At 37.0% G+C, this 17,955-nt stretch overlaps 4 protein-coding genes across 5 annotated transcripts; 2 read left to right on the top strand and 2 right to left on the bottom strand.

The window, feature by feature from the left end:
- Positions 1-168: 168 nt before the first annotated feature.
- Positions 169-1,949, top strand: atp5mf (ATP synthase membrane subunit f). Its single transcript, XM_079455510.1, has 4 exons — positions 169-220; positions 1,390-1,497; positions 1,603-1,719; positions 1,814-1,949. The coding sequence occupies exons 1-4, from the start codon at positions 205-207 to the stop codon at positions 1,840-1,842; spliced, it is 270 nt and encodes an 89-aa protein (XP_079311636.1). The 5' UTR covers positions 169-204; the 3' UTR covers positions 1,843-1,949.
- Positions 1,950-2,328: 379 nt separating this feature from the next.
- cpsf4 (cleavage and polyadenylation specific factor 4) lies at positions 2,329-5,905 on the bottom strand. 2 transcript variants are annotated; one of them, XM_079456816.1, is made up of 8 exons: positions 5,464-5,905; positions 5,333-5,383; positions 5,073-5,225; positions 4,863-4,958; positions 3,631-3,724; positions 3,453-3,525; positions 3,123-3,293; positions 2,329-3,017 (listed from the first exon to the last, which is right to left on the bottom strand). In XM_079456816.1, exons 1-8 carry the CDS (start codon positions 5,564-5,566, stop codon positions 2,949-2,951), a joined length of 810 nt encoding a protein of 269 aa, XP_079312942.1. In that variant the 5' UTR covers positions 5,567-5,905; the 3' UTR covers positions 2,329-2,948. The 2 variants fall into 2 exon arrangements, with proteins under 2 accessions (XP_079312942.1, XP_079312943.1); XM_079456817.1 differs by having other exon boundaries at positions 5,073-5,241; positions 5,464-5,868.
- Positions 5,906-9,128: 3,223 nt separating this feature from the next.
- Positions 9,129-11,339, bottom strand: bud31 (BUD31 homolog). Its single transcript, XM_079455560.1, has 4 exons — positions 10,716-11,339; positions 10,463-10,585; positions 10,214-10,380; positions 9,129-10,040 (listed from the first exon to the last, which is right to left on the bottom strand). The coding sequence occupies exons 1-4, from the start codon at positions 10,807-10,809 to the stop codon at positions 9,990-9,992; spliced, it is 435 nt and encodes a 144-aa protein (XP_079311686.1). The 5' UTR covers positions 10,810-11,339; the 3' UTR covers positions 9,129-9,989.
- A 3,937-nt stretch (positions 11,340-15,276) lies between these two features.
- Positions 15,277-17,453, top strand: pdap1b (pdgfa associated protein 1b). The gene is made up of 5 exons (XM_079457319.1): positions 15,277-15,418; positions 16,027-16,122; positions 16,315-16,433; positions 16,664-16,815; positions 16,918-17,453. Exons 1-5 carry the CDS (start codon positions 15,353-15,355, stop codon positions 16,983-16,985), a joined length of 501 nt encoding a protein of 166 aa, XP_079313445.1. The 5' UTR covers positions 15,277-15,352; the 3' UTR covers positions 16,986-17,453.
- The last annotated feature ends 502 nt before the right edge of the window (positions 17,454-17,955 follow it).

Below are 17,955 nucleotides of genomic sequence, written 5' to 3'. Positions count from 1 at the left end.
GAGTTTTCTTACAAAAGATACTGTTTTTCATCATATATGTGTGTCAGAGAAATGTCTCCCTCCAGTGGTAAATGTGTCTTCACTATGCTGTTGCTGCTCTCGCCCATGTGATTTGACCCCGCCCCATATGTTCAGCTGTGACGTCCTCTTATTTTATTCCCAGCACGCACCGCGGCACGCCATCATCTTGAAGTTCAGAGCAAGATGGCGGATAAAGCAGGTACGTGTGAATGAAACATACGAATCTGAATGTATTTTATTGTGTTTGATGGGACGCCTGTAAATGTGTTGTGCTGCTTTCTGTGCCTTTAATGTTTCAAGTCACGTTTGCAGTGGGTGTATGTTATCTCGTTTGTGTGCGTTTATAGTGAAGGCCTCGGTGTGTGTGTAGAGTCATGTCAAGGACTTTTAGTAACATTGGCCGCAAGAAGAATCCCTAGTAAGGGCAATATATTCTGAATATCCGTACTGATAGCATTTATCATTGTTTGATAGTGCAGAATCATGCCAATCCTATTGTGGTGACATGCCCGATAAATAAAAGTGCGTCTTTGCGAAAGCTGTCTTGGGGTCTACGGGGCATAGTCTACGGGGCATATATATATATTTATTGATCGACAGCGTTTATATACGTTTGCAGAATATTATGAAACCAATTTTCGTAAGTCCAAGATTTTGTCACTGACACTTCTTTCAATGAGTTACTGTAACAGTTGTTAACATGGTGCTTAACGTTAGCTTGGCAGAACAGTGAGGTTGCCAGGTTGTAATTAAGATATAAAAGTATTAAGTATCATCATACGCATACCACTATATGATATGGTATTCCTTATTATTTGAGGTGTATAAGAATAATAAAAGGTGATAGCATAATACACGTCCAAAAGCATGGCATATTTGTATATTATGTTAGTGCCTGGTTTATGCATGGGCTGGTATGAGATTTTGACGGTTATCGAGCATTTCTTAAACGTATCACGGTTTCACGGTGTTGCAATTGCAGCACTAAAATGTTATTTTCAAACGTCTGCTTATACAAACAAGAAGTCTTCTACTGGACACAAATACTTTTTATTTTTAGCCAACATTCATAGAACATATGTCAAGTAAAAATCATAATACTCTTTCACAAAAAAATGTTTTTGTCATAACCAATATATTAGGCCCAAACATTGCATAAAATTACTCAATTATTTATTTATGTGTAAACGCAGCTCATACCTTGAAACCTGTATTTGGCCCATGCCTAGTCTGGTTAGACTTTTAATACAAATCTATATACAAGCTATTGTAGAAGTGTCAGAACATTCCTACCTTTCTTACAATGCATAGAGTTGTATTTTACATAGTACTCTCAGTTAAACTTTGCGTTGAATTGTTATTCTGCAGTGTCCCTGGCTGAGAAGAGGCTTTTGGATGTCAAGCTTGGGCAACTGCCGTCATGGCTCGGTACAAGAGACTTCACCCCGAATGGACTTCTTGGCGGAGTTCGCAGAGGTAATGGAATCTCTTAATATAAAGTTTAAAATTATAGTAATTTTCTGTGTGATTTAATGTAACTGCACTCAGAGTGTGACCATCATATCCATAATCTTCTTTTAGGATATGAGGGATATTACAACAAGTACATCAATGTGAAGAAAGGTGGTATTGGTGGCGTGGCCATGTTTCTTGTTGGTTATGTTGCCCTGAGCTACCTTTGGGAATATGATCACATCAGTAAGTACAAACTAAACCTATGGAAGAATCTGTGCTAATGTGTTCTTTGCTGCAATTTTACACACAGCGCATTTCTTTTTTTGTCCTACAACAGAGCACGACAGGTGGAGAAAATACCACTGAAACAACAGGCCACTCGGATTGTTCTTCTGCGGCAGTGTGACCACCACACCTCTCAGCTTTCTCTCTTTGTGATTATTGTGACCAATAAAACAATTACATTTATTTAATTTGGACTACTGGCTTTATTAAATGATGTGCTGTTGAAGAGCTTATTCAAGATTAATGTCATTATATTTAATGTGCGAAATTGGTTGGTGTTTTTTACTGTGGTTTTGTATGTTGCAGATTGTTTAGAACTAGTGCTGTCAAACGATTATAAAAAATATTTTTTATTAATTGCATGGAAAAAGTTTGTGTTAATATGATACAGGTCTCGGTGTACTTTGCAAATTAAATGTTTATTTATAAAAAGATCAAAATTTATATACTTTAGAAAATATAGAAATTAAAAAGTATGTGTATATATGTAATTTATATTCTTAGTACATTTAAATAAATACTTGTAAATATTTCTTAAATATAATAATATGCTCAGTACACAAACATGCAGTATATTACATAAACACAAACTTTTATTCTGTTAACGATTAATTGCCAATAATGGTTTGACAGCCCTAATTTGAAATCAATATGTAGATAAGATGATTTGCAACTTCACAGATTCTCTGACTTGCAAGCAAATGCACACATCCATTACAGAGAACATTCCAGTTTATCTTTATTGAAATAAGACAACATCCCTACATCTTTTTTTACATCAAACATCCGGAAAGACTACTAAGTGATGTCCTCACTGCCACTGAACTCCAAAATACTCTCCGTAAAAAACACCTAATAAATTGTCCTCTAATAACTGCAATGCCCTTGAGTTTTAAGAGTCGAGAGGCTTGTAGTCTCAATACAAAAATCTAGTTTCAAAGTATGAAGATGTGACAGGAAATGAAAACTACGAAGTTTAGTGACTGTTCATTCTACCTGTATAATATATATTTGCTGCGATTTGTCCACAAGAGCATTTGGCACATGGACAATGAGGTAGAACCAAATTCATGTCACTCTACTATAACCTTTGCTCTGAAAGGTTAATGTACCCAGTAATCAAATCTTAATCTGGATGTGACAGCCATCATTTTGGGAAATCCTCTTTGTCGAAAAAACTTCACATTTTACTGTCCACTCAGGAAAGCCAAGTGCCCTTTAGTGCATTTGTTTGCATAATGGCCCTTTTCACCACACTGGAGGAAGCAAATATATAAAAGAAGACATTAAATTAAGAAATAATGTAATTTTAAGATTATTATGCCAAAGAAAACATATTTATGCATAAAATAATAAGGCACCTTGTAACATGTAACTTGGTCCAGTGGACGAGGACCACGAGATCCACCCATGTTGCTATTATGTTGCACTATCCCAACAGCGTTTGGCATTCTCTGGTTGTGGTTTATATTGGGGTTTGTCAAATGAATGAGGGAATGTGATGATCTGTTTGTGGGCTGTATGTTTTGTTGCTGGAGAATAAAGATGAAATTAAGATGAATAGTAAGGATTAACTGTGTTAAACAAGACTAATGAAACTTGTACATTTATACAGTACATGTAGCTTTTAATCAAAGTGACTTACAAATTTGAAAACATATAACATTTTGCCCTAAGAGGCATAGAAATACCTTTTGTTGGGACTGTACTTGTTGCGTCAGTGGTGGCTGTTCAGATGCACCCATAGGAAGTTCAAATCTCGGGCTGAGAATTACAAAGTTAGTTTTCAGTAATATTAATGCACAAATGTGAATCACATGCATGTGTACATAAAAGCACGATATGTAATCACTGATATGAAAAACATACTGCATAAACTTGCATGACTTCCCCTCTGGGCAGAAACCAACAAGGTAATTTACACAGATGACTCTTCTTGTGTGTCTATGCCTGCAATCCGGACCTTAAAATGAGGACAAAAAGATAAATGCTTTTCATATTTGCAATTACAGTCAATATTAGAATATTTGTATTCTAATCTTGTAAAAAATATTACCCTGTCTTGATTTAGCATTTCATATGATATAATGTCAAATTAATGTAAACATGTAATGTCATTGTGATACGTAAAGCATCCATTTAAACTTGTTAAAGTCTGCAACTGGTAAAATATACATTTAGCAGACGCTTTTATTCAAAGCGACTAACAGAGAGCTCAGGGAGCAATAAAGGGAAATGTCATACAGGAGCAATAATACAATAGGTGCTAATACCAAGTTACTAGTTTCAACAAAAGCTAGAACAATAGCTAAGATGGTTAGGTTTTTTCTCTCATTTGTCTGTCAAGTATTCACAGAAGAGATGGGTATTAGGGATGCACAGATATGTAAACTTTGGCCGATACTGATAACCGATAATTATTAAACACTGGAAGCCAATAATCGATATATTGGCAAATATACAGTATCTAAATATTAATATAACATTTTCTGAGACTGAAACTAAAGGCATTACGTGGACAACTGCTTAAATTTGAAAACATTGACTGCAGAAAACCAGGTAACCATTAGTCCTCTTTTTCCCCCTGAAAATCATGTACCAAGCCTACATTCTTTAACTTTTAATCTTTTCTGGTAAGTTTATTTAATAAACAAATTGTAGATGTTCTTTCAGAGCAACCCAGAAAAGAGTTCTTCATTGCCACAAGTCTAACGGGCCTCAAGACAGAAAGCATTCAGACAGCAATCTGCTTGGAACAATATGCTTTTGTTCCAGTAATTTACACATTGATCAATATCTACATACTGTACCTACATTAACAATGTTTTGCCAATAGCAGTTAGTGTATAATCATGACTGAAAGAAAGTACTGTACTGGATTTTTAACTGTGAGCAGCGTGCAGCTGAAGTGGTTTACCTGAAAAGATTATTCATAATCTATCTGCTATAATTTATCGGCCTAAATTGTATTATCGCCCGATACCGATAACATTCAAAATGACGATTTACTGGCTGATAATTGATCGTACATCCCTTGTTTTAAGTAGTTATTTGAATGTTGTGAGAGATGTGGTTGACCGGACTAAGTTATAAACACTCACCATGTTTACAAAAGCCCCTATCATACCATGGGCAATCTTTAATCTTAGATTCTGGATCAATGTGCAAGAATGGACACTCTTTGTTGCTGCACTCTCCTGCAACATAAACAAACAATTGTAAATACATAAATAATTAACCAAAAAGTAGATTATAAATAAATAAAAAACACAAATTTACTATTTTAGTACAAAAGAATAGATAAAACTAACCAAATTTAGAGTAGAAATAGCACTCAGGCATCTTTGTCATATCATATTCGTGTAAAAATTCACATTGATCTCCCTTCTTGCACAATCCTCTAAGCCAGTGCTTGCACACCACAGTCTTTTCTCCGCTGATATGTCTGAATGGACACATTCCACCTGCCAAAAGAGAAACCTGTATATTCTCATCAACGCATGAAATGAACGTTAAAACAAACATACAAGATATATGCAGGTGTGATTTGTTACACATTAACGCTACTTGCCTTTCATACAGGCAGCTTGCATGAAGAACTCACACACAGCAGCACCCGATTCTGTCAAATAAATGTTTATAATTATATCATATTGAATTCGATCATCTTTAAACGTAACACATCAATGTCGTTTAACTTACTATCCATTCCAGGAAAAGGCAATGGTTGAGCACCTAGCTGCTGCTCTACAGCAATTTCTAGATCAAATTTGATGTGATCGACACAGGCGATTAATTCCTGCATTTTGTATTACATGTATATTTCACCAAACCCTTATAGTTATAACACCTGATAGAAAACTACAAGAAGTATTGATAGCTAACAAGTTAACAACTGTCGTTCGGTCCGGTTTAATAATAGACGTAAAAACAGGACTGGGAGAAATCCAGAAAATCTCTTTTGTAAAGGGTTTTAAATATAGCACATGAGTAAATCGGTAACGTTAGAGATGATCATTATTCAGAATAAACAGTTGATATTCGTATCGTGTACTTCCACAACGCCGCTTACGGGTAACCCCTGACCCACGAACTCTGCCCGCGGATAGGCTGACTAATCTATCACAACATCATCGAGTTCTCTGAGACGACGCAAGTATGTATTTTTTAAATATTAATGTCCTCAGAGTAAGCACCTCGCTTTAATAACTTTTAAATAATTGTAATTTTGGATGTTGTGTGTATTGTAAAGTTTAAAGATGCACAAACACAAGAAAGGAATTTCAACAATAGTTTGATCTTGTGTGTTGGTTGTTGATTAAAATGTCTGCTGTTTGAATAAGCAGGGGAAATTTAACCATTTACGTACTCAGGACATTTGTCCATGTTTTCTCATTAAGATATGTTAATTTCATGTTTAACTTACTTAATAAAATGCATGCGCACTTTTGTGACATCAATTTAATTTCTGGTACACATTCAGAAACAATAGAGTACATAAAATATGTACATAAACAGTACACATGACCCCACAAACACAAAATTAGACTCAAACACTAACACTCAATTACAGTTCCAGAAAAAAATCTATGTATAAATTACATTCATAAATGTAAGAAATTATACGGTTTGAAATAATGACTGCCATTGGAACAAATTATTTTTTCTAGGCAGAGAGATCTTAAGGCTACTCCCAGATGGAAAGATTTCGAAAAGTAAAATTAAGAGGATGCGTGTGATCATTAAAATTGTGTTTTTTCCATAAAACAATAAAATAAATAATGTGTTGACTGTTGTTTTTGTCTAGTTGTCTTATTTGCCTGATTCATTATTTGTGATAATTAATGTTTCTTTTTGACTATTAGATTACCATACCATGAGACAATATTATATGTAAGAATACTCTCAATCATTGATCTATATGCCATAGTGCGTGTACTAGGACTCAGTTGTTTTGCCTTCTTATGAATGGACTCTATGTTAGGTTCAAAGTTAAGCTTATCATCAATGATTGTACCTAAATATTTAATATTGGAAACCTATTCTTCAATTTTTCCTTTTATGTCTAACAGCTTGTGTTTTCCGGAAATAATCGTACAGCTGCATCTCTCTTTTATATATTTGATCAAAATATATACTCTTCGAAGATATGACGTATGCAATACTACTGTATAGGCACTCAAAATTAATATGACATTGGCAGAAACTGCCTGTGATACGCAATCTTTAAATGCGACCAAACTATAGGACCCATATTCAACAAATCATTTATTTAATAAAATGAACATACAACAAAAATCAACGAATCATTGTTTAATACAATTATTATAGAGTAAAATAATAAAACAAAATTAAAATGTTAACATAAAGTAAATACAATATAAATAGTTATTGACACTAGCCAAAAACAAACCGGAAGTTAACTGGAGGTCAGGTGCAGGTGTCCGATGAAAAGGTCTATATAAAGTCTCTGTGTAAATTCTAACAATGCAAACATCCTACATCCCATTACAAGCATGTAATTGGTTACAGTTATTCATGTTGGGTCAAGTTTAATTACAGAATTATTTAAATTATGTATGGTATATACGGTAATTTCATCATCAACAGAATCAGAAAGAGATATGGTACATACAAATGATGTACAATTTTCTTTTGTCTGGTGGTTTTGGTGCTTATAGTGCTCTGTAGCGCAGGCCAGACGACAGCAGTTAAAATAGAAAGTGTCCTGGGTGTGAGGGGTCCAAATTGATTTTGCGATCCCTTTTACCCACTCTGGATGAGTACAGTTCTTGGAAAGTGTCGAGGGTACTACCCGTGATTCGCTCTGCAGTCTGGACTATCCGTTGTAATCTTTTGGAGGTAGGATTTGACAGCTGAGCCGAACCAGACAGTAATGGAAGTGCATGGAAGTGCAGCGGATGGATTCAATAACAGCTGAGTTGTATGAGCAGATCCGGTGGTGGATGAACTACCTCAGCTGGCGAAGGAAATACAGCCTCTGCTGGGCCTTTTTGACAATAGAGTTAATGTAAAAGTCCCACTTCTGGTCCTGAGAGATGGTGGTGCCCAGGAACCTGATTGACTCTACTGCAGCCACAGTGCTGTTCATGATAGTTGGTGAGCATCTTCAGTTTTGGGCATCTTCAGCTCCAGGTTGTTATGACTGCACCTGACAGCAAGATGCTCAAACTCCTGCCTGTACACAGACTCGTCACCATACCGGATGTGACCGATAACAGTTGCACAATTGTCTGCAAACTTCAGGAGCATGACAGAGGAGTCAGTAGAGGTGCAGTCGTTCGTGTACAAGGAGAAGAGCAGTGGGGAGAGCACACATCCCTGGGGGGTACCGTGAAAAAAGTTTTTTACTACGGTTTTTACTCGTTACAGATATTAACATTTGGTGGTTCAAATTCCCACGTGAGACATTTTTAATAGTCAGGTAAGTGCCATTTTCAGGATTATAACATCCATAAAGCTTCTTAAACAGATGGTTCAATCTATTATTTGCTGGAAGTGTTGATGGTCAGTGCGGGTGGCGTGTGTAAGATCGGGGGTCTCAAATCTACAGTAGAACTCATTCAGGTCATCAGCAAGCTGTCGAAGAAACTGTATAGCAACCACTCTTACTTACACTCACTCATCTACCTCATACTGGGAGGAAACAACAACTCTTATTTGAATGTTTGTATCTACAGAAATGTCTGTAAATGAGGCTCTGTGAGCTCTAGTGAGAAAAACTGAACTTATTTCGTGCATGAGCCTTTAAATGCATAATCCAATAATAATAATATATATTATCTATTAATCTATAAATCTTCTTGGATTCATCCAAAAATATTATTTAATCCACAATTTACTCATCCTGAATGGATGCAAATTTGAAGCTTCAGAGATAGGGCTCTATCCAATGTCATTACAACTGTAGGAAGAGCCGGGATATACAGCCACAGAGAAAATTAAGAGGCCGCTCCAACTTTTCATTTCAAACCAGCATTTCTAGATGTATTGAGGTCATTCCAGTCCAGTGTCTGACTGTTGAATTTCAATAAAATAAAATCTCTGGAGTGACATCAAGTCGTTCAACAGCAATGTGAAAGATGGACAGCATGTCAAGACACATGAAAACTGTAATAAAATGGAGGTTATATGACTTTCCTAAAATACATGTACAAATTTGGAGAAAAGCCTTTCAATACTAAACTGTAAGAGGAGGCTGAGGATCAGAAATTTCTTTTATGGAAAACGGTCAGTATTAAAAAACAACCTGGCGTTTTAACTTTGTCTTTCTAACCATCTGGCCATAACTATCCTTAACTCAATGAATCAAATATTGCCTAATAAGTGGACAAGAGTAATGATATGCAATTGCACAATAAATTGTTCTGCAGTTAAAATACTTCACTATTAGAGCAAGTTGCTATGGTTACTTACATACCCTGAATGTTATCTCCATTTTTGGAACCGAAAGTTGAGGTTATATCAGTCACATAAACAGCTTTCTGAAATACCCACCAGGTCTAATTCTCGGCAAATAAAACCAATATTTTGTCTAAACCCCTGTAGTTGACATGAATGAAACAAGAATGATCATTTTGTCTAAACACCTGTAAATAGTAAATTCAGAAAAACTGAAATTATGCTTTTAAACAGTCTCTTAATTATTTCCGCAGCTGTATACGTTTAATAACTCTGATTATGTTTGGCTGCAGAAGGAAAGTCATATACATCTAAGATAACAGAAAGGTGAATAAATTGTGGATTTAAGTAATTTATGGTAAAATATTCCTTTAATGCCAAATTTAAGGTTAGATGGCTAAAACAATCTTGAACTAAAAGCCCTCCTAAAATGGCCTAGTGACACCTTTATTTACCATGTTCACACACAATTTCTGATGATTTAGGAATTTTCTGTGTTTTACTTTTTCATATAAAGCATGTAAATATTTGAATTGAATTGCGAGGAAAATCCCCATTCATTCTGTTTTATTCATTACACATTGCGTTACATATGTTACAAAATAGATCCATTTAGACAAACGTAAACCAGAACGATATAGATAGAGTACAGTTTAATAAAAAGAAAAAACAGTTCTATAAAAAGAACAAAAACAATGAATATTCAAACACTGAGTTTCCCAGACTCGACACGCATTTTAAAAATACAAATTAAATCAACCCCTATTTTCAATGCCACGCCACAGTTCTAAGATTGTTCTCCTGACTCATCCAGAACATCCTCTGCATCCACAGTGAGTGCACTCAATAATTCGACCCTACAAAATGAAGAAATTAACAAATGTGTTACAAAAAATGTAACGTCTATAGGACTGCAAAGAACAGTGTGCATTTATTGACATTAAATGTACAATTGGAAAAATGAATATAAGGGCATGCATACGGTTTATTGATAAAGAGTACATTCACAATAAAAGCAAATATAACTTACCACTTCAAGCTTGCTCTTGGGAACTCTGCAAATGCAATTTGTTCCAAAGTTGGTGTCACGCGACTGAATGCACCTCAGACAGCACAGATTCTCATAACCCTGTTTCTTCCATTTGGCAATGAGATTCTTGTCTGCATATCCCTCTCTGATGCAATAGTCATAAAGCTCTGAAAAATAAATAATATTTTAACAATTCGCATAAGAAACCAGTTGTTAAAATAAAAGAAACTACCAAACTGTACAGCATACCTCGACTGATGGCCTTCCTTTTGTAGAACAGATCAAAAATGTAACGGCTGCGTTGGTGATGAAGCCTAAAGATTGGCCACAGAGACTCTACTTTACGTTTACCTTCATGCGGCTCGGTTTCAGCTGTGAATGTAAAGGTCAAGTTAATCACACTAGAAAACTCAAACATCGTTAACAGTGACTGCAAATGTCTCACAATAAAAGACTAAGATAACATGTTAGCATTCTGAGTTGAGCGTGGTTTTAAACGAACCTTCGCGCATTTTCTGGTCCAATTCATCAAGAGTCGGTTCTATTAGTTCCCAACCATCTGGAGGAGGTTTTCTACTCCTCTTAACTTTAGGCATTATTGGAGATTTTCAAACAGAATAGACAATCGTCACCGTTGTTTTGTAAAAAGCGACTTGCTGCTGTTCAGCTTTTTCGGTCGCCTATTGAATGACGTCAGACGCCACTGCATGCATAGGTCCTTTCAGTGCGAGTTGTCACTAGAAAGTTCGTCAGCAAGCTGTCTTGTTTATTTTCGTACAACACAAACTACAACTGTTATCCACAAGATTTAACTTTTTTGTCAAATATATCACAGTGCAACCCATAACAGAAACTGTATTCAGATTTTAACTATCACCAGATTGCATCAGGTTAGGTGTCTACTTTTGTGCCTGAATGTAAATACAGGAACATGGACCCGCTGGTTGGATAAACTATTTTAATCGTAAAACATATATTTGTTTGATTTTCCGAGTCGTCACTAAACCATTTGCAACCACGATTCAATTAGTTAGCCCACTACCTTGTCATCTGGCTATATAAAAGTGTGGCACTCTATATTCTGTAACTCCATATTCTTTCTCTTTGTCAAGAGTGTGATTAAGTCGTCTCCGTTTATTTCAGCTCACCTTTAAGCATAATCATGCCCAGAGGAGGTAAGAGATCGTTATGTTTTTTTTCTGTGCCGGACATTGAAATGTCACATAAACCTGATCATCAGTAAATCACTCTGACCACGTTGAGACATCACACATCATACATGGACTGACAGGGGTGTCATTCTGTTCAAGATACAAAATAATTAAATGTTATTTACTAACATTGGATACTAATTCCTTACAAAGTACAGAATTTTTGTATGCTTTTGTAGAGAACTAAAATTGTAGAGCATAATCCCACAGGTTTTGTTTTTCTTTAGGAAGAAAAGGTGGCCATAAGGGAGAGGGGGTAAAATCTTTGCGTGTCAGGTGACAGCTGACACGTTACCCGTCACTCCTGCCTCGCGACCAGTCACTGTTTTACGTGCCTGCCACAAGATCGGTCACTGTTTTACGTGCCTGCCACAAGATCGGTCACTGTTTTACGTGCCTGCCACAAGATCGGTCACTGTTTTACGTGCCTGCCACAAGATCGGTCACTGTTTTACGTGCCTTCCTCGCTGCCTGGGACTGTTTTACGTGCCTGCCTGAATCGCGATTATGTTATAACACGCATGCGCACTTTTGTATTTTGACAACGTCATCAACGAATATTTGTTACACAGCGTTTAAAGTCTTATTTTTATGTTGTTTATGCTATTTATTTCGCTGTGTTATCATCCTTGGGTCCATAATTTTGGGCTGCTTTCCTGTATTAAAATGTGATATATAAATACAGTTTCGTTAAAGCTAAACGTATTAGCTAAAAATTATAAAACCAATTACATAAAATTTGTTTAAAATGCTAAATATAATTTCAACATATTGTGGTGAAAACAGCCAGTATGGAAAAAACTTTTAATAGCAGGCAAAAGTATATTACAATTGTTATATACATTTTCCCGCATGGTGTATTTATCAAAAATAGCATAGAATGATACTATAATAGTTACATATGTAACATGAACCATATTTATGAACTCCCATCTGCTCCGAAAGGTCTGTGTTATACACATATTTATTAAACTTAATTATTTATTCTTTTAAAAAATATTAATTGATATTTGGGGAACATTTTACGTTTAGTTTTCTAATTTGTTAAACATGAAATACATAACGTTTTGATGTTTAGAATGTTAAACTGTTTCTCTACAAATGTTTTAATAAGGTAATGATTAGACATACAAAGCAGTATATAATATGTGTTCAGTGCAAACAACTTATTTCAGTGTTAGACAACTTCAGTTTCATAGTTATTTTACAGTTCATAAAGCCATAGCATTTGGAGCATTAATTTGTACTATTTAATACTACAAAACAATCCAACATAAGTAATGTAATGAGAGGAAGCAGTGAAGCAGAGTTTACAATAAAGGCCTGTTTTAACAGATTGGATAACAAGCAGAATCAGAATGTATCACACCCCAGAAAATTCACACAACTTCTTAGAACAAAAGCATCAATCAGCCCCCAAACCCCCCACCCAAAGACAAACACCACCACTCATCCTCATGATGACATTGAATTGGAGAGGTCTGTGAAGTTAACACACTAATCTATGAGAGAGATTTTCATAGTCAAGTAGTTTATTGTCATTTGTCCAGCGTGACAAAAGAGAGAATAAAACACACCAAGGACAGTGTGGCGAGCAGGGCGGGACGAGAGCCGTGAGGGATAAGCGCAAGGATCGGTCGCGTGAGTGATTGAGTGTCAGCTGTGCGTGCACCGCTCCGGAAGCATAAGAGAGGAGCGACATGAGTGTATGACAAGAGAGGACCAGGCCCGAACATGTTAAGTTGTAGTTATCTTCTTTTACGTCCGTGTTTATTGTTTATTTTATTTTATTAAAACGTTCGTCGGTTCCCGCCTCCTTCCTTCCTGTTTAATGTTCAATGATGAGACCAAACACGAGCGTGCGTTTCAGTAGTTGTTTTACTAGCGAACCCCGTAGCCCGGGACTGGCAGACCAGAACAATCAACTGTCGATCACAGCCCGTAACACTTCCCTTTTATGGAACTTTATTACAGTTTAACATTAAAGTGTAATAGATCTAACTTTAACAATGACATGTAGCCTACAGTAGGCTATATGAAAGATGCTACAAGTTACATAACATTTTGCAAACATATCTAGGGTATGACTGTTTTTAATAGTATTGTAACAACCGCACGAATTATAGGAAGGTAGAGATCAACACACTCGGATGGCAGTTTACAAACAACTCTTTATTAATTATAAAATGTATTACTCAGCATTTAAAACACGTTACCCCCCTTTCCTCGGGCACAGGCGAGATTGGTCCACAGTCAGAACAGCCGCACACCAGGCAGGCACAGGGGGTGCACAAGAGATCCGTTTATCCAATGGAGAGTTTCCAGGTAGGCGGCCTTCCGTTCAACACGGCGGATATCCAAGAACTTTGCGGTATCGTCCTTCGACCAGCAGGATCACCCTCTACAGTCTCCGTATGACACGAGTATTCGGATACCTTGGTCAGCAGATCTCCTAATTCCAAGTCGTACACCTCACTACCTAACACAGGAAGCCCCCCACTAACTGTCTGTCTTCACCGCCGGAGATACTGGTTATCCCGAGCGGCCGTTTAACGTTACCCCACATGTGAGAGCTCGACCCAATCTCTTTCTCCCGAGTAGAACTCAAGCCATGCTTAAATAATGATCCTCTCCTCTCGAATCAGCTGTAAACACTCATTTAATTAACCACGTCCATCCCTTCAAATTGAGGGGCGTGTCCATCAATATTCATCACAGTATTTACAATTAGCTAATTTTGCAAACTTTTGTCTGTAAATAAAATATTTAACTGTAGATTTTAGAAGTTCAGAATCTTTCAAACATTTACAAGCAGCATGACATGTGAATAAATCAGTGACAGGCAGCATAACATGCGAATAAAACAGTGACTGGTAGCGAGGCAGGTGAATAAAACAGTGACTGGTCGCGAGGCAGGTGAATAAAACAGTGACAGGCAGCGTAACATGTGAATAAAACAGTGACTGGTAGCGAGGCAGGTGAATAAAACAGTGACAGGTAGCGAGGCAGGTGAATAAAACAGTGACAGGTAGCGAGGCAGGTGAATAAAACAGTGACTGGTAGCGAGGCAGGTGAATAAAACAGTGACAGGTAGCGAGGCAGGTGAATAAAACAGTGACTGGTAGCGAGGCAGGTGAATAAAACAGTGACTGGTCGCGAGGCAGGTGAATAAAACAGTGACAGGCAGCGTAACATGTGAATAAAACAGTGACTGGTAGCGAGGCAGGTGAATAAAACAGTGACAGGTAGCGAGGCAGGTGAATAAAACAGTGACAGGTAGCGAGGCAGGTGAATAAAACAGTGACAGGCAGCGAGGCAGGTGAATAAAACAGTGACAGGCAGCGAGGCAGGTGAATAAAACAGTGACAGGCAGCGTAACATGTGAATAAAACAGTGACAGGCAGCGAGGCAGGTGAATAAAACAGTGACAGGCAGCGAGGCAGGTGAATAAAACAGTGACAGGCAGCGAGGCAGGTGAATAAAACAGTGACAGGCAGCGTAACATGTGAATAAAACAGTGACAGGCAGCGAGGCAGGTGAATAAAACAGTGACAGGTAGCGAGGCAGGTGAATAAAACAGTGACAGGCAGCGTAACATGTGAATAAAACAGTGACTGGTAGCGAGGCAGGTGAATAAAACAGTGACAGGCAGCGTAACATGTGAATAAAACAGTGACAGGTAGCGAGGCAGGTGAATAAAACAGTGACAGGTAGCGAGGCAGGTGAATAAAACAGTGACTGGTAGCGAGGCAGGTGAATAAAACAGTGACAGGCAGCGTAACATGTGAATAAAACAGTGACAGGTAGCGAGGCAGGTGAATAAAACAGTGACAGGCAGCGAGGCAGGAGTGACGGGTCACGTGGCAGACTGACGGGTCGCGAGGCAGCTGCCACCTGACACGCAAAGATTTTACCCCTACTGGGGCGCATGCGAACCTACACAAGTCCTGAAGAAATAGATGCTCAGATGAAAGCTGAGAAAGAACGCAAGAAGGTGAGTGCTATTGTCACAATATGCTGGCCCAGATAACACATAACAACAGATTCAATAAATAGGACTAGGTGTTATAATCCCAATATTACAGTTTAGTTTGCCCAATAGGACATTTCCCACGCCTTAGCCATGACAGAGGGAGCAGTCAAGAATATGAATTTAGGAAAAGGAGATCTAAGGTTTCACTGGGTTCGTTGAGTAGGCATTTGTGTTTGGGGATAACTTATTTATTAGAAATATACCTTTCCTTGACATTATCAGAGAGACATCACATGAGTTGTGATCCCACTTTCATCACATCCATTATCGTGGGTGAACGATGCCTTTTGGTGAGGTGCTCCTGATAATGCCCTTTGTATGGTTCCCATCAACACAACACAGAAAACACAAAAACATTCAAATGGTTAACGCTGTCACGTGTTGTGATCATTGAACTGCTTAAAAAACCACTGGCAAATTAAAGTGACCAAAAGTGACGCCGTCTTTATCATTGTAGAGAGTTTTCTGTTTTTCTTCAAAACTGTCATCTATGGCTTTTTAAGAATCTTATTAAAAATAAAAAGACGTATCATCACTTTATATAATGATGTTTATTGTTTACATCAAAGACTGAAGAGGAAGAAGGTGCATCAGTGAATGACAACCAAAGTGATGACAAATTGACAGCATCAGGTTCAGAGGACAGTGATGATGATGTGTCTGAGGTAAGCTTCAGGACTCAATGATGACTGTCTGTTTGTCAGTTCAGGTTGCAAGTAGGCCTATAATAAGTTTTAATTCAAATGAAATCTCACAATTACGTTCTAGTGGTTCTTCAGCAGTATCAGTCTTACTACTATTTGCAAAATGCAAAATTGAACTTCCATCTACATTTTTACTCTTGATTTTTGCTATAGAAAAGAAAGGGTGTTGAGGGCTTGATAGAAATTGAAAATCCCAATCGTTTGGCTCAGAAAGCAAAGAAAGTCACAGAAATAGAACTTGAGGGACGCAAACAGCTTTCCAGAAGAGAAAGGTAAGAGATGCTGGGGTGAGTGATGCCTATATTTTTATCTCTTAACATAATAAATCAGTTTATTCTGTGACTGTACATCATTCGTTACTGAATTTGTGTGATTACATTTATATCAGTATAGTCGTGTTTACGTTTTATAAAATGCATGTTACACTGATTGACGCATATCACAGTAAAAAACATACCCATTTATTGCCTCTCAGCTCTTTAAATGTTCTTTTCAAATTCAGGGAGGAGCTTGAAAAGCAGAAAGCCAAGGAGAGGTATATGAAAATGCATTTAGCAGGAAAGACAGATCAAGCTAAGGCAGATCTTGCTCGGCTTGCCATTATTAGAAAGCAACGGGAAGATGCCGCACGGAAAAAAGAGGAGGAACGCAAAGGTAAATGGGCAGCATTCTGCAAAATTTATGTTGTAGAAATTATGTGATTTCTTTTCATAGGATAAACGAGATGAATCACTGTCTTTCTCTTTGTCATTGTAGCAAAGGAAGCAGCACAGGCTGCAGCAGCCGGAGCAGCCAAAGGAATTCATTCATTGTCTCTCAAATGATCCTTCTGGTTTTGATGCATTTGTGGACAATATACGATTATATTGACAAAATTATTTTTGAAGACAAAGCTTGATGATGTGTTATGCTATTTGAAACATTGTAACACAATGTTTCTGTGGGAAAGGGCTTGTTTCAGAGTATATTTACCCTGAAAGCAATGCCTTTGTGAGAGCCCTGATTATTTCACTTAGTGGCGTTCTTATGCTTGCTTTCTCTCGAAGATATTAGGAGTATAAACATATTTATTAATAGTCTCAGTCTGGAGAATTATGGTAAAGAGGACTTAATGTGTTCTCAGTTGTAAAGGACCTGATGTCATTTTAGAATGATGTTCTGGTGGTATTGAAACAATGTTAAGTATAACATATAATACCAATGAAAATGTCAGAACTTTTATTGAAAATGTATAAATGTAAAACATTTACAACTGCTGAAAAAAGAGAGCCCTCCAAATATATTTTCAGTGGTAAAATGATCATTTTTGTTTCATTCTGTGAATTAGTTAGAATTTTTCATTTCCATCCATTTAGAGAAAATGGAAAACGGTCAAAAGAACAAAAAGATGTAATGTTTGAATACTGAACAAAATTTATTTTAGGTTCAGTTCAGAAATTAATATATGATATAAAAAGCCAGATGTTTTCTCAACTTTCTTTGCATTCTCTCACTCCCCAGCATTGCTTTTGGGTGACTTTGTCATTCTTGAGGTTTATTTTTTTACATTAAACAGACTAAACAGACACTAACTTTGAAGTGCCAAGAAAATTATGATTAAAGGCAAACTGGATCTCTTGATTTCTCAAGTGGCTGTATGTCTTGACATTCTTCTTGTAACTGTTGTTATATTAACAATACAATAACATTATAATGTGGCCCAGCATAGAATAACGGTTTTTGGAAAGAAATGTACACAAAAAAATCACTTCCAGGTACCACTAACAATAAAAATTTACTGGTCAAAATGACTCT

This window comes from Barbatula barbatula (assembly GCF_947034865.1).
Source record: "Barbatula barbatula genome assembly, chromosome: 5".
In the NCBI taxonomy this organism is placed as follows: Eukaryota; Metazoa; Chordata; class Actinopteri; order Cypriniformes; family Nemacheilidae; genus Barbatula; species Barbatula barbatula.
Note: the sequence above shows the minus strand (reverse complement) of the source record. Positions and strands in the feature narration are given on the sequence as shown.

Bases quoted from the DNA above. Each gene is read 5' to 3' on its own strand.
- atp5mf (XM_079455510.1), top strand. The intron at 1,498-1,602 runs GTAATGGAATCT...ATCTTCTTTTAG, and splicing joins TCTTGGCGGAGTTCGCAGAG to GATATGAGGGATATTACAAC. The intron at 1,720-1,813 runs GTAAGTACAAAC...GTCCTACAACAG, and splicing joins TTGGGAATATGATCACATCA to AGCACGACAGGTGGAGAAAA.
- cpsf4 (XM_079456816.1), bottom strand. From the start codon at position 5,566: ATGCAGGAATTAATCGCCTGTGTCGATCACATCAAATTTGATCTAGAA. The intron at 3,725-4,862 runs GTGAGTGTTTAT...CCTCATTTTAAG, and splicing joins TAGGGGCTTTTGTAAACATG to GTCCGGATTGCAGGCATAGA. The intron at 3,294-3,452 runs GTATTTCTATGC...TTTATTCTCCAG, and splicing joins AAGTACAGTCCCAACAAAAG to CAACAAAACATACAGCCCAC.
- bud31 (XM_079455560.1), bottom strand. From the start codon at position 10,809: ATGCCTAAAGTTAAGAGGAGTAGAAAACCTCCTCCAGATGGTTGGGAA. The intron at 10,586-10,715 runs GTTCGTTTAAAA...TTACATTCACAG, and splicing joins GGACCAGAAAATGCGCGAAG to CTGAAACCGAGCCGCATGAA. The intron at 10,381-10,462 runs GTATGCTGTACA...TTTATTTTTCAG, and splicing joins AAGGAAGGCCATCAGTCGAG to AGCTTTATGACTATTGCATC.
- pdap1b (XM_079457319.1), top strand. From the start codon at position 15,353: ATGCGAACCTACACAAGTCCTGAAGAAATAGATGCTCAGATGAAAGCT. The intron at 16,434-16,663 runs GTAAGAGATGCT...TTTCAAATTCAG, and splicing joins CAGCTTTCCAGAAGAGAAAG to GGAGGAGCTTGAAAAGCAGA. The intron at 16,816-16,917 runs GTAAATGGGCAG...TTGTCATTGTAG, and splicing joins AAAAGAGGAGGAACGCAAAG to CAAAGGAAGCAGCACAGGCT.